The 25,356-nt window shown below is 35.6% G+C and overlaps 2 protein-coding genes across 3 annotated transcripts in view; both read right to left on the bottom strand.

Moving 5' to 3' along the window:
- Positions 1–1,270, bottom strand: part of LOC142977660 (putative G-protein coupled receptor Mth-like 3) — a 70,850-nt gene extending 69,580 nt beyond the window's left edge. Inside the window, exon 1 of the transcript XR_012959719.1 lies at positions 907–1,270. The gene's annotated coding sequence lies outside the window, so the exon portion shown is untranslated. The remainder of the gene's footprint in view (positions 1–906) is intronic.
- A 1,694-nt stretch (positions 1,271–2,964) lies between these two features.
- The window catches only part of LOC142977829 (kin of IRRE-like protein 3), a 108,700-nt gene continuing 86,308 nt past the window's right edge, over positions 2,965–25,356 (bottom strand). The window contains exons 3-15 of one of the 2 annotated variants that reach the window (XM_076121924.1): positions 17,582–17,731; positions 15,614–15,797; positions 13,143–13,337; positions 10,761–10,955; positions 10,491–10,562; positions 10,246–10,366; positions 9,776–9,922; positions 9,149–9,333; positions 8,488–8,643; positions 7,750–7,866; positions 7,488–7,521; positions 7,139–7,401; positions 2,965–3,101 (exon numbers count right to left, since the gene is read on the bottom strand). In XM_076121924.1, coding sequence (XP_075978039.1) covers positions 7,149–7,401; positions 7,488–7,521; positions 7,750–7,866; positions 8,488–8,643; positions 9,149–9,333; positions 9,776–9,922; positions 10,246–10,366; positions 10,491–10,562; positions 10,761–10,955; positions 13,143–13,337; positions 15,614–15,797; positions 17,582–17,731 — 1,809 coding nt within the window. In that variant the 3' untranslated portion in view covers positions 2,965–3,101; positions 7,139–7,148. The remainder of the gene's footprint in view (positions 3,102–7,138; positions 7,402–7,487; positions 7,522–7,749; positions 7,867–8,487; positions 8,644–9,148; positions 9,334–9,775; positions 9,923–10,245; positions 10,367–10,490; positions 10,563–10,760; positions 10,956–13,142; positions 13,338–15,613; positions 15,798–17,581; positions 17,732–25,356) is intronic. The other variant, XM_076121925.1, reaches the window with a different exon arrangement.

Below are 25,356 nucleotides of genomic sequence, written 5' to 3'. Positions count from 1 at the left end.
CCTTATGAGCTCACTGAAAGAGACCTAATGAACCGTGTACTCATTTGTGATTCTTGAAGCCAAAGAGATTTTACATAGATATAGATCTAATACGTTGTCACTACGTTTTTCAAAAAGAAAACATGCTGTGCAGGTTCCACTTATCGAGGGGAAAAGTCAAGGAAAGAGTTACAATAATAGGAAATGCTATCCACTATCTACAACTTACGAGAGCAAAGCAATCATCATAAACGGCTGAAACTAGCACAGATAGTAACAGACACTTCTATGCGGAACCTTAAGTGTTTAAACATACGCATGAACACATGTCATAACAAAAACCAATTGTTTATAATCTAATACACAGATTATGGGAACTACCAGTTTATAGTTCATCTTTAATTTTAATTGGTTAAGCACATGAGTAACTCATAACAAAGAAACTTAGATTTTTTGTAAAAATTAGTCCGAATGAATATATTGATATAACTTTACGCTTTTTACGTTTATTCTGTAACATCAAAGAAAAATGTACCTAGCTTGTTAAAATCTGGACATATTTGGATTAAAACAGATACTACTTTATAAAAATATCATATTATTATATAAGGTAGGTATAAAATACGTTAGCTTTCAATCGAGTTAAAAATTTTCAGCATGGCGCTTTTTACAAGTTTTCACAAAAGATTACTTACCAACCTATTTTATACATCCATTCATTACTTTAGGACCTCAAAGCCTATTTAATCAGTGACGCCTATTTAAGCAGCGGAAATTTTACTATTGTCATATTATTCTTAAGTATCTAATATAGCATTGTTTAAATCCTTACCACGTAGAAGTAATACATACCTCATTTAAGAATCAAATAGTAATCCTTATATCGTCACAAAATCATTAATTATGCAGATTGAAACAGTAACTCACCTCTTGTAAATAATACGGTCGTCTTGATAAATATCTTTTATCACACGTCATACCGAACAAAACGTCGTAAGTCTCACTAACGTTCACTGCACTTACAATATTTTTGTCGAAATACACTGTTTGTTTTTCTTTCAGTAAAGCGTCGTGTCCGATCACGCAGGCAGCTTTTGTTCCCGGGATTAAACGAATCACCATTCCTTTTGGGCAGCATTTACTTACACAATTATCATTTGAACACATATTCACAGGTCTGGATGGAATTTTGTTTGCAGTTTCATTGTACTGGCACATTACGGAATACTGATAACACAGAATCACAAAGATCTTAAGTAAGATGACAGCCATTCTTTTATTAATCGTTCGCGAGTTCTGTCTAGCGACTGACGCACTCTGCGATGTGTGAACGTTTATAAGTTATCTGAAGCATTGAGTATCGGAGTACGACAACAGCGCAGCCCAGGTAATACGAGTATGAAATACTGTTTTGCATATTCAATTTGATATTTAAGTAATGGGTTGTGGAATTGGGTGCATTAACCGCTGCGTTTTTTATGATTATTAGTCTGTCTGTCTGTTTAACTAATGTTTTAATGCACTATTGTAATTGTTAGAACATAATAGATGTACTTATGACATTGTTTTAGTAGACTAATAACGTTGGAACTAGCCGGGCACGTTGCCGCGTGGATTTATTGACGTTTATAATAAAACTAGTTTCTTTGAATACTAATCTATGTAGAAAGATGTTGTATACTCAGCTGACATAATAATATATTGTCATAAAGATATTATAGATATGTATAGATAAAGACATACCTAATAGTTGACTTTATTTTGATGCTAATATAAAAAGGTGGCACATTTATTATTCAAATAAAACAAGAAAATGTAAATGATAATTTTAATACTGTTAAAATTCAACAATATGAAACATAAGTAATAAAGTCTATACACACAATGAAATAATCATTAACGAACTAATAATCTATTGATACAAAAGAAAGGAAGAAAAGTTACAAAATCAACTTGTATAAATTTCAGACTATTTACAAATAGTAAATGCAAAATTCGTGAGTACAAAAGTCACAACTTGGTAAAAAAATGGTAATACAAATCGTAACAATACAACTCTGACATTTTATAATATTGCTTAACGTTATGATTAATGAATAATTTGAATGCAGGAGACTCTACGGGCTCACTGTCCTATTAGCCGGCGCACCCCGCGTGCATTTCCTATCGTGTGCAGCTATCTAATAGCATTACTATTTACAACTACATAATGCAAGTCCAAAATTCACGACTCCCGACACGAGTCACATTAAAATATCTAGAAGAATATGGCAAAACTACATTAATAAATAAGTATAGTGAGAAATCTAGTCCTTATTAAGTACACACTAATTATACGGAGATCTAACTTGTCATGTCCAACACACAGCACTTTATATTTCCACAGCGTCAGGAAACACGTGGTCAAGGTACGCTTGGTTACCGTAACTCTGCAGCGGTTTAGGTCTCTGTTTCTTCATAAATGATGACACATTACCACCACTGCACCTGTTGAATCTTGAAGCTATTTCCTTAACCTTCCCTGGTCTCGGCTTGAAGTCTTCCTCTTTACCTTGAACATTCTCAGTCTCAGTATAATCTTCGAAAGACCTCTCCTTCTCCTTTGTGCCTCTCCAGCTGCGGTTCGAAGATCTCTTAGCGTTCTGAAAATCCTTCTCAAAGCCATCCTGGTTCCTTCTGTCGTTCTCCTTTCTTCCAGAATTATTCCTCTCATACATACGGGAATAATTCTTGGAATCTCTATGTTCGTTGTATTTTTGTGCATATTGATTTGTATCTGTACTTCTTATTTTTCCAAAAAACGGATCTTTGGAATATTCTATATCGTTATTTGTTTTACAGACGTAGCTCTGCTCGGGCCCGTTCTTTCTGTTCGATCTCCGGGCCTTTGGCGGTCCAGACTTAAAAGTAGAGAATCTATCGTAATCATTATTGTTAATTTCTTTATTGGGGACGCTCTGTGGATCGAATGCGTGAGCTCTTTGGTGAGTGAGGGGCTTCGATAAGGATAAATATTTAGGCGGCTCTCCGTGCTTATTAATCGTAATATCGTATTGAATGTGCGGGTCCAAAACCGCGTATACATTCTCTTTGGCTTCTCTCTCCAGCGACGTCAAAGCTGCCTGCAGACAAAAGAAAAATACGTTAGATATATATTCTACGACATTCAAAAATGTTGCAAAAAATAATGGAGGTTCTTAAAATTCTCAATGGAGTACCCTTTTATTGAAATACATAGTCGTTACACTAAAAATGTAATATAAGTATTGTATGTAGATCAATATTGGGATAAAAAAAACTAAAAAGAAAAGACACGTAAACATTTCTATAAAACAATATAAAAGACAAATGGAAAGTGTAAGAAATCCCTGAAAAGTAAAGGTAGGTAAGGAGCACACGCTCGGCATGCTCACCGCAAAACCCGTGTGGACTTGTGTGTGTGCACTCAATGTAATTAAACGTGAACAGCCATGCTGACGGACATTGACTTATTCGCTGAATGTTTCACCCTGATCGTAACTGTTAGTTTGTTAGCCACACCTTGTTACAAATCAATTAGTTGAGATCTTTTTGGTAGGAAGTCAATGTTTGTTAAGGTTATGTAACTTGTGTATATGTTATTTTTAAATGTTTGTCTAAAAGTTTAATTTTGGATATTAAGTATTATGTTAAATAGATTTATGTGTGTGAGTCATTATGTGACCCAAAATTAACCTAAAATATAATGAATGATTTTATTTTGATAAGGGAAATTCAAATTTTAAATAAACAAATCTGCGCAAAATATTGCTGTAGGTATAATTTATTAGTTTTGAATCCATTTGCGGTCTTTGAAACCTAAATAAGCAAATAGCTGACAAATGAATGATATAATTAATTTAGAAACACTAAAACCATTGTAACCTACTCTTTGTGAAGTCTACTTCTAGTTCTAGTTTGCTGGTATTTTTCAATTATGAAGTTATATTTGACGAAGAATGTGTCCTAGAATTATCTTTAACTGTGGAAGGTCAAGTCTATAGACGTACCAAAATATTTGCGAGTAATTGGTGAAATTAGTTCAATAAAGAACCCGTTACGTCGACATCGTCAAAGTCACGGCACGAGGAGTGGCGGTAGTCCGAAATACTTGACGTTCCACTAACTGACGCCATTAATTGTCTATAACGAGTGAGTACTCGTTAACACCGCAAATCTATACTAATATTATAAAGCTGAAGAGTTTGTTTGTTTGTTTGTTTGAACGCGCTAATCTCAGGAATCTATCCGATTTAAAAAAATCTTTCAGTTTTAGATAGCCCATTTATCGAGGAAGGCTATAGGCTATATAACATCACGCTACGGTTATAAGGAACGGAGTAGCAACGAAAAATGTTACAAAAACGGGGTAAAATTTTGACTCATTCTCTTAGGTGACGCAAGCGAAGTTGCGCGGGTCAGCTAGTATAAATATAAATAACGATAATGTTTCTATTTTCGCGAAATACTTCATTTATTATAGTTGTTTAATTAATTAAACCGTATTCAGTTTTGATAAAAAGTAACAGTGAGTCAAAATATTCATATTTTCTGAAAACACCTAGCAAGCTCCTCATCAATCAAACTTTTCCAACTTAAACCATCTACATCGAAAATGTATTATCCAATGAAATAACTATACTCATTTTGTCACGTCATACGTTTTAAATAATTTAAAGCAGTTTTCAAGGCCCACTCGTGTTGGCCTGCCCTGCAAGTCTTCCAAAAGTCCAGGACTAAGTAAATATATACCAAAGTACCTACATAGACTTTCAAATAAATTTAATTTGTCTACATAATAAATGTCTAAATATTACCGCCGTTACAGCCGCACATAAAGTTTAATCTTTATATATATAATTCTTCTGTAAGTGTGTATGTCACTGAACTTCTCTTAAACGACTGGACCGATTTTGATGACATTTTTTGTGTGTGTTCAAGGGGATCTGAGAATGGTTTGATTCACAATTTTGTCCGCTGGACAATGTTTTTTAACTTAATTTTTATGGCAAAACAACGTTTGCCGGGTCAGCTAGTATCCTATAAAGTGGGCAAAACAATAATACAGCGTGTGTATTGTGTAAACATTACACTGTTATTTTATCACGTTCGCGTTGTATTGAATTCCGATTTTCAATTGTTATCAGCGCAAGTAGGTTGTGGAACACTCCACTGTCCGACATTGGGCAGTGAAGTGACAAGCTTTTAGCACAATGGGTCAATGTCATTAGTTCACTTTGTACAAGTGATGTTATAATGGGCGTACCAACTAATTAGAACATGGTTCTTAGTGAATTAGGGATAAGACAACAATGTTTGTTGCTATAGGTATATGATAGTCTGGAATAGTTTCAACTTGCTATTTCAATTAGAGTGAATTTTTTCATTGTCATTTAACTGATTATTATTCTCATGATTTGGGCAGACTCTCCACGTGTTAAACTATAAAGTTTTCTGACGAATGGAAAACCAGCTCATTAAAGTTAAATTACTACTGGATTTATAACTGGATACGACGAGTATCAATTTTTTTGAAAAGCTGATTGTTGGTATGTCTTTTCATAGAATTTGTTTTATTTTGGTACTAAACTTTGGTACCGTAAATTGTGTTATTGACCATTCCGTTCTAGACCGACTTGAAATTGATTTTGTTTGTGTAATTATAAACTAATTTATTATTGTATCTATCTATCCAATAAGTTGTATAAGGTACAACTTATTGGATAGATAATATATCACACGGTTCCATAACCAAAATTAGGTATTATCTAAATTCACTCGACAAACACTGTTATCCTAATCCTTAGATACATTCAAAATCTGTATATAATAGATGGTACATAAAACATTACAAACTTTATTAAATAAAGCCATTTCGGTGTGACACAACATGCTTCAAGATAATAAAAAGAAAATCATTTTTTTATTTTTTCGCAGTCAGTCTTGCTATTAGCTATATATAGCATTGCTTTATGTAAAAACTATCGAAATGATTTTGATAAAGTCTTAAATGGACATTTATTGAATTTAATTCAAATAAGCCTTTATGTTCTAAACTTTAAGAAGTCAATTTTCAAGTAGTCATAGCATTTGAGTCTAGTCTAGTCCGGAAAAGCCGGTTGCTCGGTAGAAAAAAGGTCTTTTGAAAGAATAATTCTGTAAATCTGTGATATATCCAGAACTATGTATCAGGCAAAAAAGTAATAAATTATGGGTCTTCTTATAAGATTCACTCTATCGAACAACATCAGCATTCCGAGGCTAAAATTAACTGATGGGTAATGCCAAGAGTGGAACCGTTGCAAGATTGATTATAATCTCAAAATCGTTGGCATTTGGCATTTAATGTATTATTTACTTTGTTAAATATGTCTTGGCAAATTATATATAGGTCAATGTTTGTCTACAAATAATAACCAATACTTATACTGAAATAAGCATTTTATCATAATAAAAGATTTGTCTTAGTATGAATTTGTCAACAATTCTTGCCTATAGAGAGAACAAAATATGGTTGTAAAGAATTATGACATGACTGAGAAGTAATGAAAGAAGTAGATGATTAACAAAATGCAAATGAAAAGTATTCTCAAGAGAGCTACAGTAGCACGATTCTCTACATTCGGTACTGTCGAGTATCGAAAGTTTGACATTTAAAATATACTGACAAAATAGTTCCTACGACGCCCGTTGGAGGCGCTGATCAGATTTTTATACAACTCGATAGCTAGGCTGTCGTTAGTCAATAGTGGTAGAGGATCGAGCTACTGAAAACAACAAAGACGCCATTAACCCCCGGTTTCTGAGGTACATTTAGCGGTAGTTTATTTATTCAAAAACGTTTAAGCTGATGTAAACATGACAGTTTAAATAGATAAACTACCACTAAATGTGTCTTATTGCTTCTACACGCAAGTCGGCGGCAATGCCATCGAGACGTGCCGCGCAGAACTGTCAAATACTCGGTTCAGTCGCTCGAATGTTAGGAACAAGAAACCTTTGAAAATGTTAATTTTTTAATAAATGACGCCGGCAAGCAGGGTAACCCACCGGCTCTGTGTGTAGGAGCCCTCAGAAACCAGGCATAAACCGTTTCCCTACGAATGTTAGTAGATGCAGTTAGTAAGTGCGTGCGTCACACCTGTGCTGTGTCACACGGTGGTTGGGGGCTGCAGCACGACGGCGGCGCGCCGCACCTGCAGCGCGCCCGGCGAGTAGCGCGCGCCCAGCGAGCCCGAGTTGTTCCCCGCGCCGATACCGCCCGCGCCGATGCCGCCGCTCGCGCCGATCACAGTACCGCCGCCCATCACGCTCGCGTTATTAGCGCCCATTGCAGCGGTAATCGGCGCGCGGATTGTATCACGTGGCGTGTATACTGCGTCGGCTGGGAGTGCCGCTTTCTCGCTGTTAGGACACAAACAAAATGGTTTTAATTGATGGTTTCATAGAGGGAATTTAAGTTGGTTTTAGTATGGTTTAAAAATACTTACCTATCTAAATCTTCAGTCTTATACTCCACGCTTTCTGCAAACAAATGGAAAACAAAATATTAATAAATTTAATTTTGATGTATTTTTATTTCAGAAGAACTGAAAAAATATGACGGAACCGCATAAAACGGTTGTGTCCCTTCAAAAAATGAAATATCTCATAGCAGAACAATAGGGCATATATTTTGATGTACTAGTTATTTATCTTCAAAAAAATGTAGCATGCTATAAGGACTTTATGGCAGTTTCGTATAGGACTCACCTCTGCGCCTCCGACACCTAATAATAAGACAGAGTACGATGACAAGCAGCGCGGCGATCACGAGCGCCGCGGCGATCAACGGCGCCACGTGCGCTGTCTCTGTTAGCGAAAAATTATCTGCGTGAACAAAATTATAATAACGTTATCAAACATGCATTTTAATACATTCACATAACAACAAGCAATGTTAAAAATATGAACAATTTTGAATTAAAATATGGTATTTGGATTGTGCTAAAGTGCATCGTGTTTGGGTTCGGCAACGTCAAGTAAAAGCATGTTTTCGGATGGGTATTGAGTTTTAAATTTGAAAGATGCGGGTATAGAAATGGTAGGCAATAACATGTGTGTTGGAATATATTTTATTATGATGGTTTTTACATTGACTCAAGGCAAGGGACTTAGCAAGCAACATTTAAAAGTGGCATTGCACATTGGCATTGTTTCATGCTTCGAGCGTGTAATGGTGTGATAAACATTTAGGTATAATTGGGGTTTTTGGGCTCTTTTAAAAGTATGGCTGGGGGTAAGGTATCGCATTCCTTGATAAATAATTGTTTTTTAAGAAGAACAATATTCCTAGCAGCAACTTGCTAGTAACCACATACTGCTGCGCACAAGAAATTGAAAGTTAAGTACTACAGTATAGGCTTTCATTCTGACCGTGACCGTCGCATTGTCTCTTTCATACATAGAACAAAGAGTCAGTGATAGAAAGAGATGGAACTATAAACTCACCATGAACAGTGAGTGAGACAGCATGTGAAGAGAATCCCCTCTCGTTCTCAACGTGCAGCACGTAGTCGCGCGCGTCCGCCACGGCCGTGTTGGATATCAGCAGCGTGTAGCGGTAGCAGCCGCCGTCTGTCGCCGGCTCCAGGCTGTGGTAACGACCTGGACCAAAATAATTTAATGAGAAGACAGATATTTCAAGGGGTATAAGTTAAACCTAGTATTTTTTACAAGTGAAGTACCGGTAGAATCGCCGGTTTGTCTCCGCGGTGGGTCGACGGTCTACATCCAGATAAATATTATTATAATCGGTATCGGCATATGTATTTTTTGTAAATCATTTTATTAAAACGGAAATTATTTTGTTGTAATGTTTTTAGCATGTTTTCAGGTCTTCACATACCTCATATTAGCTACTATAATGGTCAACTCGCTCACCGGTCAGAAATTACTTTACTTGAACGTCTCAGTGCTTTGTAGGGTATGCTCAAAGTCGGATTCAGTCGTTCTCAATAAAGAATTACTTAACGCACTCCCAAAAAAATTTGAAATGACTTTAATAATTTTGACAGAAGGTGTGACCACCTTCTGTCAAAATGTTCAATACCTAGTATGTCTTGAAGCTAAAATCGATATGAATATGATATAAGTGCATGTGATGTCTTACCGATGGTCTGCGGCACGTCGAGCCTGAGGCTGCCCCAGAGCCAGGCGGCGCGGCGCGGCGGCGGGTCGGCGCACACGGAGGCGGCCACGCGCGCCTCGCCGCCGCTCCACGCGTGCGCCGCGCCCTTGTCCGCGCCCACCGGCGGGCCCAGCACGTTCAGTGTCACTGCTTCTGACTGGTGACTCCTGAAGATGACCATGTACATTTTAGTTCCATTCACGAACAAAGTTATATTCTAACTTATAGACAAAAAGGGCAGAAATAAATAACCAATGAATCGTCTCAGTTCACACGAGCGTGATACTTGTAATAAATTGCAATAAATTGTGTACTTTTTATAATAGGGATCTAGAACGTATTATTTTGTATGAGCAGGACCTTACGACACCGATAAGGGGCTTCTTTCTATCGTGGGTAGACCACATAATACAAGAGAGTACAAGAAGATAAACAAATCAATAACGGCCAAATTTAACATTTTCGATCCAGAAAGGGATCTGAAACTGTTTTACGTTCCATGCCATTAGCTACGATATCCATAACAAAGACGACCTTAAGGAAAGCTGCGACTATCAATCTGTATCTTCAGAATCTACTTCATCAGCTAACAATTGTATTTTAACTCACCTGTCTTCTAATCCAATCTGATTAGTAGCGACGCAGGTGTACCGTCCATGTTGATCATATGACACGTTGTGTAACTGCAACTGCGGAGTCATCGAGATCGGGTACGAGCCGTCTTGTAACGAGTTGATGCGAGCTGATGATGCAGACCTGGAAAAAATATACATTCATTAGTAAAATGAGTAAATTTGGTGAAATGAGGTTACGGTTGATATTGCTGGCGGTTTTGTCTTTGTTTTTTCTTTTATCATCCTGTGCTATTTTTGGTATAATGATCAGCATATCCCTCTTTACCCTTCCAAAATTTCATTCAATTTGTTCTAGTAATGTTAAATTTAAAGTAAAGCAGATAGATACACTGTACAGAATTTTTGACTTTATAAGTCTTTAAGAAGTTAGATATAAAAATGAAATTTACCATGAAACCAGTTTGATTAGTATTATAAATTTCTAGCTACAATGAAAATACTTACGTATGATACCAGGTGTATGATGGTGGAGGGTTGCCCTCTGCTTTACAGTCCAGAGTCACTTGAGAGAACAGATTCGCTTCTACTACGGTGTCGGGTCCAATCCACGTTACTCGGGGTGGATCTGTAATTAACAACAAAAAATTTTATCATTATTTTATTATCAAGTTAAGATGAACAATTTTGCTATGTTTGTCTAAACAAGATATTTGAAGTAAAATCTTTAGACATATAAGATGACTACTTACATTTGACATCAATTTCAATCTTGACAGAATCAGAAGTTCCTAAAGAATTCCTCGCTTGGCAACCATAGATACCTGAAAGTAAAAGCACAATTAATTAAACTTAAGAAAAATTAGATAAGCATTTAATAAATCTCTAAAAAATCGTAAAACGTCATATGGACCCAACAACAATCGACGACTAAAACAGTGGTAAAACCATTAAAAGTACTATAACAAAGTGTCAAAGGGGTCATCAGATTTGTTTAAAATGGTCGTCTTTTCGTAACTTACCAGAATGATTCCTAGCCACTGGAGCGAGGATCAGCTTAGCGCCGTTAGTAGCGATGACCTGTCCGTTCTTAGTCCACCACACATAAGGGCTGGGGTTGCCGTCAGCCTTGCACTCCAGGGTCAACGCACTGGATCCTTCCTCGAGGTTAGCAAGAGTGCTCGCGTCTCCACCGATGATCGACACTACTGGAACAACTGAATGACGGATTTGATAAGTATTTTGATAAACGAGAAAGACATCTTTTGAGTGGGACAATTGCCTTCGAATACATAACAAACATCTTATAATTCCAACTGCGATAGTGTAAAATGTATTTATAAAAGTTTATTTTAACGCAAAACAAATAATCGGATTTTCAGGAACTTTGCTGCATAGAAGACTAAAAAATTAATAGCCTGGACTAATACATAGGTTACATTTTACCGTAAAAATGCAGGCAGAGGGCAACCAATTATGTGTTGAGTCAGATTTTTTTGGAATATTCAGATTGTAAGACAGAAATATATTAGGCTATACGACTATAAACAGGATGATGATTGCATTAAGTCAAAGTAACGTAAGTAAGAACTGAAGTACTAATGAAATACTAACAATCTATTCTCTACACCGAATGTTTCATATAAGTGAACAAACAAATGCACACAATAATGGCAGTCGTTACGTACTTCTACAACATAGCGTGTTAATTACTTATTGATTCCTTTCTATTTTCAGCACAAATGCATCGGGAGAATGAAATAAAACACCGGGAATAATAATCACAGCTTTTTACAAAGTGAAAACAGTTCAACACAAGTCAAATATATCGTACATTTAGTTAGACAAAGACATTTGCGCGGTCTTGCCATCAGACAGGCCATATTTAGCTACATAAAACTGCAGGCTACTGATGCTCTAAATTCTGTTTTTTGTTTACGTCCCACAGCTCTGAACCTTGCGTATTGGGATCAATGGGCCCTTTATTAAGTTGTTGACTCTAATGTCTTGCTTTATCGAAATAAAAAACAACATGTGTAAATATATCTTAAATTGAAAACTGCTATTATTGGCTACAGGGCTACAGGTGCCATTAATTCGATTCGTAAACAAAATAAAAAATATTTAGTTTGATCGAATAATTGTTTTGCCAGATGGTTTTTGTGTATTGTTTGTATGCTTGTAAAAGTCCCTGTTAAACGATCTTAGAGAAAGAGTATCTTAAAATTAACGAAGGAAATAAAGACATCTTTCCTTTAATTGTTAACACGTAGAGTGAAAACAATGCAAGGCTATACAACTTATCTTAATTACCAAAGTTGCTTGAACAAGGTTGATTGTGTATCAACATAAGCCATCCCGACGCGGGTTGTTCACAATGAGAAGGGTTTAACACGTTATTTAGAATCCTAAGACAAATGAATTTGTTCTCTAGTTGCTGTCCATAAATTAATACTAATTTTAAATACTAAAGCCTGTCTGTAACTGCTTTAAGGTTTAACTAAAGCTCGAATTTCAGACGAAACCATCGTATAGCAAGAGTTTAACATTTAAATATTTTTGATGACCAAATAGGGCAAATAGTCTTTGCTACTTACGCTAGGGGCGCCGATTATAAGTATTACACAAATTATATTATCAATAGTGGTAAGAGAAAGTCAGCTCTTTCATTGATAGTTTCTTTTGTAGTTAGCTTGTAGTTTATACAAATAATATCCATGAGATAAGAAATAAAATATTTAGATCACAAGAAAAAACCTTACTGTTTTTGGTACTTTGTTTCTTTGAAACATCGTAAAGTACTGATTGGGTTTGTAAAGCTCTTTGAAACCATTCTTCTTGCCTTTTATTTTGCGGAACTAGCTAGAGTAGTATATTTAAAATACCCACATCACGCTATTTACCGTTTACCGAACACATTACCTAACTTCAAGCTGCTAGCGAGATACGCTCGACCTAGAAATACAAAACCTTTGTATTTCGTTTTAGATAGCAGGTAAAATGCTACATTTAGTTATCCATTCGGTAGAAAATTACCTTTTTATATCATCTCGCTGGTATAAGAAGATATATATGAAATTCACCCTTGTTTCACCATATTATGCACCTTCTAGTACTTCTGTCTAGTCGTAAGTCATTTGTCATACTGGAAACGTTACTTAACTCTACCTAACCGTCAGTAGTACGAAATTATTTGAACTCAATAACACTTTGAAAAGTCATCAAATCTAAGACTTACTAATTGGCAGATGCACTCGACCGATCGATCATGAAAATTGACGTACACGTATGTCGAAACACCAAAACAAGAGTTACAGCGGTGTTGTGATACGTGCCTTGAGGATATTGCTAAAACCTAGCATTTTTACAAATGATTATAACTACAATTAACTGTGTTTACTTACATGTGACATCAAGCATGGTGTAAGAGTCCCTGTAGTAAGGAGATGGGTAGGATGGATGGTGAGCGCGGCAAGCCAGCTGTCGTCCATGAGCAGACCTGGTGGCTCCTAGTTCTAACACTGATCGCGCGGCCCATACTCTTGGACGTTCCACTTCGGATGCGTTCGTCTGGCTCCATGCAGTCAGGCGTTCCTTCTCTGTAAAGATTGAAGTACAATAAATACAGACTTAGAAACATTATATCACGCGTGTTATACCCGAAGGTTTAGAGGTGTATGAAACAAAGCATAATAAACAGAATCTTCTTCTGCTTTATATAAAACAGAGTAACTTTTCGTCATTTACACTGTAAATCCCATGAAGGGACGAGTTTATTGCCATTTACCGTACACGTTACCAACTCCACTACTATTGAGAAATATTCTAATAAAAATTAGAAAGTGGAACCCGGTGGAAATGACGACGAATCGTGTACATTGAACGCCCAGACTAAAAAAGGCGCTCGAAACGAAATATATATAACCTATTAATGTTTCACTCCTGGCCAGTGTCCTCCCGCAATGAGGAAAAGACATTTAAAAGTTTGACGAAAATTAGTTCTCTTGGCAGCAAAATACTGAATGGGTTTCAACTTGCCACTTTGTTGATTAAATATAGAACGCTAAGTTTTTTGGCAGAGTTTTCTAAAGAGCTCTCTCTATCTACATTTTAGAACTAATGGAAACTAGATGTCGTAAAATTAATACAATTTCTAAAGTTAGGATTTCGTAGTCTTTAAAAAGGATTGAAGCGATAAGAATTATTTGTCAAAATTTAGGATAAGGTTTAAAAGAATGCCTTAAAACAAACTAATATTAAACAAGGAGGTAAAAAAATATTCAAAACATTTCAAGTATCAACATATTTTATCCCAAACAGTCACAATCAGGCACGTCAATCAGATAATAACGGAAGCCGACACACGAAATTTTCAAACCCCGGCTTGATTTGTCAAATTTAATAATAACTCATTTGTGAAATCAGTTCGGGTTTGGAAATTACACCGGACCACACGTCGGTCGCGGATACACGTAGGGCTAAATTTGTAATCGTACCCTCGTAATTATCCTGATATCTAGTTATGTTTACGTTGAACCTGACGAATATAATGGGACAACTTGTAAATTCATCGTTTGAAGCACACCCCAAAGTTATAATTTGAACCCTTTGATGTCGATTTGTTCGTTCTATTTTTATCAAATTTAATGGTTTACAAAATTAAGTTTAACCTATTTAACCCGGAGATGAGAACACTCGTCTCGTAAAGGAGTTTGAGTCCACTATTGTACAAAGATGGCTCTGACATGCAAGCTTTTCTAACAATCTTTTCCTCCTTCCAAAATCGTCAGGAAAATATTATTGTTATTATCCTCTACTCTTAAGCATTTGGTAGACACACAGCTCAAATAAATATTACTTAAAACGACAGGATATGAATGATATTATCGTAACCTTCAGTCCATCTTTGCGCCACGTTTCGATTATCTAAAGCTAGAATAGTTGCAATAGGTTTAAACACCGGAAAGATCTATTAGATTTTAAAGCCTCTATTTAATGGCTAAGTAAATAGCATGATAAGTAAGTGCTTTAAGGCTTAAAATAGACGATTAGTACCCGATTTCTGAGTAAATTAACTAAGCAGTAGTTTATTTATTCAATGGCATTTTTATATGAGTTTAAACGCTGTTGAATAGATAAACCACCGCTAAATGTACCTCAGCAACCGGGGGTAGTTCAAATAATAAATTAACAGTACCTTATAAATTTAATAATACTCGAACATATTACTATTATATTTATGTGCTCATATTTCGTAAAATCAGTACTAGTAGAAATTGCATTAATTATTTACTTTACCTGATTAATTAAATTACAATTCTATTGTAGTAGACTAGCAACGGTCTGGTTGTTTCTGTACTATATTTTTAGCTAACGATAATTGACAACCTCCTACTATATTAGGCAGAATCTAGACTAACCTTGTTACTATTGAAATCTTAGAAACACTGAGATAAAAGGTCTAGATTGAATTAAGACTAAATTAATTTATAGTTTTTAATTTATTTTTGCCCCCGACTATAAGTTGTTTAAGACATTTCTTGAGGGCATGCGAAGTTTCTAACTCGCACTTGGCTAGCAGATTCAAAGCCTAACCCTTAGGAAAATGCATTTCTGCATGTCCCGCTCCAGGGAGGAAGCGAGGGTCTGTCGGGCTCTCCCGCCGGCTAGGCGTTCCGGCTTTAAATTTGGGCATACCGACTGACGACCCGACTAAAGACCTGACGGTGTTCCTTGAACAGTCACCATAAAGTGGTCAGGACGCGGTACCTCCAATTGGATACTCAACCTTGCCCAGCAGTGAGATAGTTACGGGTTAAAAAAAGTAAAGTCAGTTTCGTGTCAAAGTTGTAGATGTTCAATTCATGTAACTTACCTAAGTACCATTCAATGTAAGCTGGTGGGTTTCCATATCTGGCCTCGCAAACCACAGTAGCTCTATTACCGGCGGGTACAGTGATGTTTTGTCCAGGCATCACGTGGGATCCGTTGAACAGTATCCTGGGCGATTGTGGTGGTACTCGTACTGCTAACGCCGCGGGTGGACTTGATAGGGCATCCTGAAACATTAAGTAGGTATACATATTTACGACCTCCGTATCGCAGTGGTTAGGGTGGTGAAAGTGGCAATGCGTAGGACGTGGATTCGACTCCCACATAGGACAGATGTTTGTGCAATCAAAGAATAGTAGTTTCCGGTCTGGATGTATTTTGTGTTTATTATTTGTATGTTTGATAAAATTGCCGCACCACAAAAGTATTTTGTAGTGTGGGACCAAATGAATCATACAAGTCACAAATAAAAATGTATTGCAGTAATTTACAATACCACTCTAAAATTTTCAATCAGCTGAAACGAATATAATTGAAGTACTTTTTAGTATTATTTATTTCAGTTACAGAAATTGAAGCTTTACATTTGATATAACCACATAATACTCGTATTGCAATATTAACTGAGAACTATATGAAACAAATTAACCTCACAAAACATCTCTCGATTGTAATTTTAATTAATGACCTACATTTAAATTAATTAATATTTATACCACTATAAGTTTCGTAGGTACTTTTAATTATTGTAATTGGTGCTAGTTCGTTACAATAAAATCGAATGTTCTGCGAAATATCTATAAATTGGCAGCTGTTGAATTGAACGATGTGTAATTCGACGAAGCGGTTAAAATGATGAATAAATAAATAAAAATCATTGGACAACTCACACACGATCATTTGATTTCAAACCAAGCAGAGCTTTTACTATGGTAACCAAAACTAAGCAGAGCCTTTACTATGGTAACCAGATAACTGATAAACTTCTAAATACATACTTATAATAATAAGATAAGTTAACAAACAGACTCAGAACAGATACTTATGCTCATCACACAAATATTTGTCTTACTTATTCAATCATACAATTATTTTCTTATCATAGTGAAAATCCAACGTTAAGACTTGGACGTAATCGCCGGAACTATGGTAGTATAGTTAGCCATCATATTACTAATAGAAAACTACCTTATCCTTAAATAAAGTAGGTGACTAAGCATTAATTCTAAGGTAAAAAGATTGGAAACGCGATCGAAATCAATATTTTTGTGATTGACACTAATTTACCAGGTCTGACGTGTGGGCGTTGTGTGGTTTTCCTGTTACCAAAAAATACTATCTTTTCGTATAATTAGTGGTCAATCTCATGTTGAAGTTTTAAAAGCAGTTAACTTTAAGTTGCTATAATTTCGCTCGAAGGTGTTTGACATGGCTAAAGGACTGTTACTATATTAAACAACAACTAAGACCTTAATATGTCTTCCGAAGCAAGGAGACGCTCAACTACATCTAAGCGACCACCCATTTACGGACTGTCCGCACTGCTTGAACCACTGATCGTTTACTACCGGTGAGAGCAACTGGCTGTGAGCGTCATCTCAATCTAATTACATAAGTACCTAACTAGTTTTTGTCCGCGACTTCGTCCGCGTAGTTTGAGACTTAGGATAGAATTTTCATAGAAACATTTTCTATTTTATCCTCTTGGGGGAAGAATTAGTCAAAGTCCTTTCTGTCCGCTGTCCGTTTCCGGATCAGTTTCCGGATATCTACGTTATAACATCCACCTGCATGCCAAATTTCAGCCCGATCCGTCCAATGGTTTGAGCTGTGTGTTGATAGATCACTAATGCCCGGTTTCTGAGTGAATTTAGCGGTAGTTTATCTATTCAATAGCGCCTTTTCTATATGAGTTTTAACGCTATTGAATAGATACACTACCGCTAAATGTACCTCAGAAACCAGGGGTATGTTAGTCAGTCACCTTTGACTGATATAGATAACCGCTTACCTGCACATCATAGTTGCTGGCAGTCACTTGGCACTGCCACTGTCCATCGTCGAGCTGTAGAGTGGCAGCTCGCACCCACAGCGAGCAGTCACCCCCTACTGGACTGTTCTCGTTAGCCCATTCGTACTTCCCACGGTATATTCCCACTGGCTGAAAACAAAATAACATTGCTATCATTACACATTATCCAAAAACAACTGACTAACTGTCACGTCTAATATTGTACACAATTTTTTCTGTTGTATTAACTTGTGTAAAAAAAAGAAATCAAATATTTCAATGTGGGCTTTGTAATATCCAAAGCACAATTTATTATCTTCAAAATTATTGCTATAAGAAAATTTCGAACCTGATAAGTCAGAAGTATGTATTTAGAAACTGCAAACTTCCGCTTGTTTGCTTACGAAGTAATTGATTTATCCAACACAAGCCATTATCCCAATATTCCCAATGTCTTTACAATTTGATGATAGCTTTTAATATAAACGCTTATTACATTATTACGTCGTGAGAAAATAATATGCATCGAATACCATAAGCCTATAAAGAGTATATAAACTAATCAAGTCAATTTCAACAATACCAATTTGGTGATCAACAATACAGTAAGTGCCTATTTGATAGTTCACTAAATCGGTTTACTATCGTTAAATATACAGAACAAAATTAAAATCAAAACAAACTTAATTAAGTTTAGAATGAAACTGTATAATTTTAAATCTATGTACATTTAACTATCAAATTACATATAAACTCATTACAGTCAAAAAGTATTAATTTCCAAGCCCGTATAGAGGATGGGGCGATGAATGGATCTTTCTATTCGCAGGATAAAGGCCAGGAAGTAAGGAATGGAATGTATGTGGGGGCTATTTTATTCGCCTGTATAAGATGTATTTAAATGCTGCTCTCAAAGCCCCTTATTATGACTAACCCATGATAGGAATTCATTACCTAACTTATCATTAAAACTTTATGTACTAATAGAATCGAATACTACATTTGGTGGTCGTATATCTTCTAATAAATTCTCGTATGATAATACATATTTTAGTGTTTGAAATCGTATTATTGCAGTAGTGGAGGCCAATTACGAAGTCTGAAGCCAATCGTCTAGAGTCTAGCAAGACCATTATAGTCAGACCATTATAGAGAACATTGAATCGCCCATTTCCATTATCGAATCGAAGGTACATGCTATTTCTTCAAGATAATAGGCAACCTACACATTGTACACGCTAACATTTGTATTTGATTTACTTCCAAAACAACACACGTACAAAATATAAAAGTGATTTTAGTAAACCGATTCAAAATGTAAATAACGTGAAATGTTTTTAGCAAATAAACACGCGCGCGGCTGCCTACTATTCATTAATTACATGAAGCTGTTTGTTTGTATATAAAATTACCTTTGTTATTTGCACGCCCATTAGCGGCACACGTTTTAAATTCATCCCAAGTACAGCTGAATAAAATCTAAATAAGTTAGGCGGACAATTAAAAAGATACCTGAATTGTTGCGAAACAGAGTAACATTTTATCTGAAATAAACTAATCTGGCCCTTTCAGAGAGACGTAATAAATCTCAAGCTACGCAAATTAAATCTAACTTTTGTTATGCGGAACAAATATTTTAATTAACTAAAAGGTCCTGAGTAACCCTCGGGATTTCTGTGTACCTTTCTTTGGATAGCTTCATAGCCTCAATGAGAGTTGCACTGTGGCTAAAGTACAAAAAACGAGATTTCTACACTTTGCATAAGCGGAGTACGGTTGAGCAGCCGCTCCTTTTATCTGTGCCAACGGTACGTGAAAAACATAAGGTCGTCGATTTACAAAATTGCAGCGCGAACGAGCGTGCACAGAGAAAACCTCACTATTGTGACGTGTAACACATGCACGCAATCTCATAGTAAATACACGTATAATGTGTTTCAATAAGCCAAAGAGATTGCCTACATGTTTTGGCTTATCGCTCATGGTTCGCAGTACGCAACAGCAATTTTACTTCTTTGTTATAATTCTAAAAGATTCAAAACAATAGTAGGTATATAGCAATATAATGACTTAAACCATACAATGTTATATTTATGCGCAAAGATAAGTAAAATGAAGGTACCAAAACACCAGCAGGGAATCACGCAACCGAGTTACAATTTGTGAAACAAAATATTCATTTTGAAGTTGCCATTGATATTTTAGAACCACTTGGAGTTAAATAATGAGGGAGAGATACTTGATACAGAATCGTTTAGAAAGTATTAAAAGTATAAATTTGGTATGGTTTGTTGTATCAATTCAGTTCCATAATGACGTAATCGCCGAATGGATTTCCATGTCTTTCGGTGGTTTATGTCCTGGATTAGCACAAAAAGGCTTTTCATCCCGTAATATTGTCCCTTTCCCGAGGGGTCGGTACAATCTGAATACCACGCTCCTCACACTGGAGTCACCCGAATTAACATAGATAGTACTTTCGGAATAAGTTATTAAAGTTGACGCTAATATATGGAAAACTTTATCTAACCTGACTGGGCTGGAATCTGTTTAGAGGGTTTAATATTTGATCCGATTTTATAATAACTTTTAAGGGATACGGTATGTACTAATTAAATTCCAAACGAAATTTCGATAGCATTTTCTGCGCAGCAAGCCTAGACAGTAATATTAATAATACATTATCTTAAATGGGTCTAGAACATTGGTTATTAATTCCGTCCATTAGGAACTTAAGTAACAAATGGCCACATATATTTTCCAATAATGTAGAGATCCATTAAAAAGGGGTATGTCTCAGGGCACAGAAGGAAATGGACGATTCAATGGACATTACTGGCGGTTTGTTCAAATAAACGATCTCACTACGTGCGATTTGAATCTATTCACAATTTAGACTTTACATTTGTGGTTGAGTTCATTCATTGAACATTTTGCATTTGGTAGAGCGATTATTTGAGAATATATTATCTTGATACTTATTTATTTTATTTGTAAGGGTTCAAAACTAAAGATTTTTGATCAATATAAAAAAGCCTAGTGCGTTAACCTTGGACTCGCTGGCTATGGCACTCGTGAAATATGCCTCCGGATCAGCGCCATTGATTTATGTCATCGTACGATCACAATAAAGCACGCTTCGATGCCACTAAAAATTTGTTAACGGCAATGTACTGACGCACTATATCACAATAAAAGTAAATGCGGTAGACGATTTTTTAACATTAAACGTACAATCAGTTGCAGAAGCAGGAAAATAGGAGAACAAAAGTGAAAAATGAACAATTTCAATTGCTCCTTGGTCCGGAATCAAAAAGGAACAGTGTATGAATTTTCCTGTACGCGAAGGTACGCGAGGAAAATATGAGAGAAACAACGTCTGTTATTATGAATAAAGTGATATCAAATGTAAATAGATTAAATATTATAATTTTGTTGCTGCGTAAGGTACCGCTCAATTACATTACGTCTCGAGAAGTCTTAAAGCGATGTTTCACCCTCAAGTAATCTTTTATAAGTAATCGTGTTGCTTTCTTTTGAGTGTATTTGAAATTTTATTAATCTTCTTAAACAGCTTACAAGCTACGGCTTTGTTGTCCTGAGGTTATACAAGTGCTTTATTTTATTAAAACTACAATAGTGTAATTTAAACAACGACAGAACTATGGAACTGAAATATTTACAAATAAATATTCATTAGTAACGTTTGGTGACAAATATTCATACACAAAATGTAGTGAGAGGTAAAAAATGGAATTGATTATTACAAACAATTACTGTGAAAGCTATTGTTTTTACAATTAATTGTTAAATTCAAAATCATTGTTCATTTATGAATTTTGAAACGAATAACACAACGTATGGAAATGAACGAATAGATTTTGTAATTGTTTGTTGGCAATTAAAGCATTGTTTTATAAATTGATTAGAAAGTGGTTGTGAGAATGCACTGTCACATTTACATAGAGGAGATAACAAAGAACAGTGTCCACTCAACTGATAAGTTCAAAGCACCCGCTTAATTAGAACATTCTTGTCATAGGAGACAATGGTCGCTTGGAACTTCAATTCTAGCTTAAATGCATTTTGTTGAAATTTCTTTATTAAATAAATACGTATTAAATGTCGTAATTTTAAGGCATAGGTATTAAAATGTGCAATTATAACTATGGTCATGAACAGTCTTTCCGTTGAATTATTTAATCATTTATTTTAAAGTCTATCTAGGTGGCTTGTCTAAGCCTACTAAAAAAAAATCATTCCTGCGTAATTGTAACCTCAAACAGATTTATAAAACTGTTTCTTATAAATTCGAGGAATGAATAATAACAAATTTCTTTTCGTTCTTAAGAAACGCTTGCGGAAAAATACAATTATCAAAAAATAGTTTTATAAAAGAAAAAGAAAGTAGTTATTCGACAATAAGCATTAAAGATAAGCACAAAAGTAGAGCAATAAAACATTATTAACAAACCGAGGTCAGACCTCCGTCATTTAAAGCCTGAGTTAGGTTACCCTTTCCTTGAAAGCAATTTATCATACAATACTTTCAGCAAATGATTACATGAATTATTTTGTGACGAACTGAGAATAGGGATGATTACATGTTTAATAATTTTTAATGCTAGTGTAGTGTATTTATAACGTATTTTACATACTATTGGTACTATCACTAAGCTGGAAAATCACGGGACGTATCACAACTAACCCCCGGTTCTGAGGTACATTTAGCGGTAGTTTATCTATTCAATAGCGTTTAAGCTCATCTATCTTCTATCTTCTATACTAATAAAGCTGAAGAGTTTGTTTGTTTGTTTGTTTGTTTGTTTGTTTGAACGCGCTAATCTCAGGAACTACTGGACCGATTTGAAAAATTATTTCAGTGTTAGATAGCCCATTTATCGAGGAAGGCTATAGGCTATATATCATCACGCTACGACCAATAGGAGCAGAGTACCAGTAAAAAATGTTACAAAGACGGGGAACATTTTTACCCATTCTCTCTTATGTGACGCAAGCGAAGTTGCGCGGGTCAGCTAGTACTAAATAAACTACTGCTAAATATGCGTTAAGAACCGGGCATAAGTGCAATTTATTCCGAGTATTTACGATATTACGAACTTTAATGTGATCTACTAAGTCATCCTATAATTATTTGAAACAAAAAAAACGTCTAAAGTTTTTTTTAATGTATTTGACGGACTTTTTATCATGTCACAAATTTTTAATTAGTGTTCAAATAGATATAAAAAAATGAATTTAACGTCGAACTGCTTGACATTGCGGCACAGGTCACACAGTTTGCGCGGCGAGTGCGACCTGCGCCAAAACGTCAAGCAATCCAAAGTAAAATACAAAACAGATTAATCAGCATATAATATAGACTACCCAATAATTACAATTTTATTTATATAGTCGTGTTATAATTCGCTGAAGTTTCGAGTAGAATTGTTTGCGAAAGTCGTCATAATAACAAGGATTATATTTGGTGCATTGGTTCTGGTGGTAGTCCACGGTAACCTCACAGTCGGTAATGCACCGCACGTTGGGAACTGCGGTGAGGTAAATAAAATATCCGTAGGAAATTGATTGAACTGTACCGATATTCTCTACCACTATCGACTACCGACAACCGGCTGGTTATGGAATTATTTTGTATGAACGTATGAACATCTTATCAGCGCCTCTTACGGGAACCATGGGAACAATATTTAAGTACTTACATTTAAATGTCAAACTCTCGGGACTCGATTTAAGAGACTGTACAGAATCTTGCTACTGTAATACACTTTGTAGTTATATACGGTGAATAGATTGCTTACAGTAGAATACACTATGTAGATAGATTAACTGTAAAATGTATAAATGAAATGCTATTTTTGTAAAATGCTTATGCAAAATAGGAAGGCGTGATACTAAAAAAACATTTGAGGTTACAGTTAATCCACAAAAAATATACATTTTTATACGCTGTTTCATACACTATAAATTGATTTCGGCGTATTCATTTGAATATAAAACACGTCTATATTAAAAAGTAATTTATTCCGGATTCAATCCATATCTAAAAATAACTGAATAATGAAAATGTCTGTCATGTAAAAGATATATCAATAGAACCAAATAATAAATAACATTACGAAAAGCGTACGCAATAAATTCTGTAGCCACTTAAGACAAGATACACTTCACATTTGCAAACCGTGTGTGAACACACTAATCGCAAGTTTCACCTCTGTAACCGAACCGTGACGTAGTTAGACACAAACAAAACAGAGACAGTCTGATTAATCACCTTAGAGAACAATACGAGACGCAATATCCGCCAGTGTGGACCGCGCCTTACGTTTATAGCGGTTTATGAGCCGTGGACGATGCCCTAAACATCTGCTCTGGTACTTTTACTTTCGTATACGCGAGCTTATGAACAGATTTTGTTATTGGTATCGTATAAAACGATCTGTATCATATGTTAACAGTTATTTAGGTATTTTCGCACATTTATTACAACATGCTGTTGTCGTTATACGAGTATGAATCAGAAGTTAGTTGTGACGTTGATATGTGTACGTAATATCCGATACCGTAGACAATACGATCAATCACGCTGAGTAATATCTGCTGATATGACGACAATTTACCGCAATAGCCAATGAATATAATATTTTTGCTTCTACTAATAACTGAATATACTTCCTTCTCTCTCGTGTAAACAACGTATTCATTATAACCACCTACATACCGTTTTTTTATGGGAGTGTGTACGGGGTGTAATACGGAAATGAAATGGGATAAATTTCAGCAGAATATTATACCCTATATTTAGATAATGTAAGTTATTTTTGTCACTCGAAATACAAAGTATTTTCTCGGGTATTCGCAAAAAGCGACTGAACTTTATTGGTTGCAGACAAGCTTTTAGAGTGGAAGCAAAAAGCAATATTTGATTTCGATGTAATACAGATGCAGTTAGTAGTTCCGTAGAGCATAAAATCTCTTTTACAAACCGTATTCCTGTGAACGAAATAATATACGAATTCAGCTAAAACGTAATTCAAAAACAAAACAGTATTTGAAGCAGCAGCTGTCTATTTTTATGTGAAAGTCGTGATATTCAGCGCAGAGAATATTGCGTTTTGTTAGTCAGAGAAATGCATTATAATTCATAGGTCATAAACAGAGCGCCGCGTTACAATGAATGCATTGACAATGTGGAACGAGACACCTCTGTTTACTGACAATATTCCGGGAATCACCCGAGGGAAATCTATTTTATCTCATTTACTTAATACTTTCTAAATCATAGTTACATTATGTCCTAAATTTCACGTCGAAATACAGAATTTAAGGCACTTTTCTTCTGCTTAGTTGCTATCGACTTCCAAAGTACACAGAGAGACAGTCCACTTAACAGACTAACCAAGCCAAACTTCAGATATTGCACCAGTTTATCCGCGATATCTAAGATAATGAAAAGCTTAAGGGTCAAAGTACTTGCATGCAAAACACTTAAAGTTGTGAACCACCCTAATTTCCAGTCCTCACTGATTAGGGGCAGAACGGAAATGAAGTAGCAAGAAGCGCTTATCTCCTAAGACGAGCTGCTTAACTACCGGACATGACGTACTATCTCAGTGTACAGTACGAGTATAACTAACTTACTGTGGTCAAAGGAGAGCTGAATCCAATTACCAGAACCCTGGTCCATTGATAATTTGACGGACACAAAGGTAAATTGAATACCTATAGATATTTAAATGAATACTCAGTGTCTA

Source organism: Anticarsia gemmatalis, chromosome 13 (genome assembly GCF_050436995.1).
Source record: "Anticarsia gemmatalis isolate Benzon Research Colony breed Stoneville strain chromosome 13, ilAntGemm2 primary, whole genome shotgun sequence".
Classification (NCBI taxonomy): Eukaryota; Metazoa; Arthropoda; class Insecta; order Lepidoptera; family Erebidae; genus Anticarsia; species Anticarsia gemmatalis.
The sequence above is the reverse complement of the archived record's forward strand: the minus strand, read 5'-3'. Positions and strand labels throughout refer to the sequence as shown.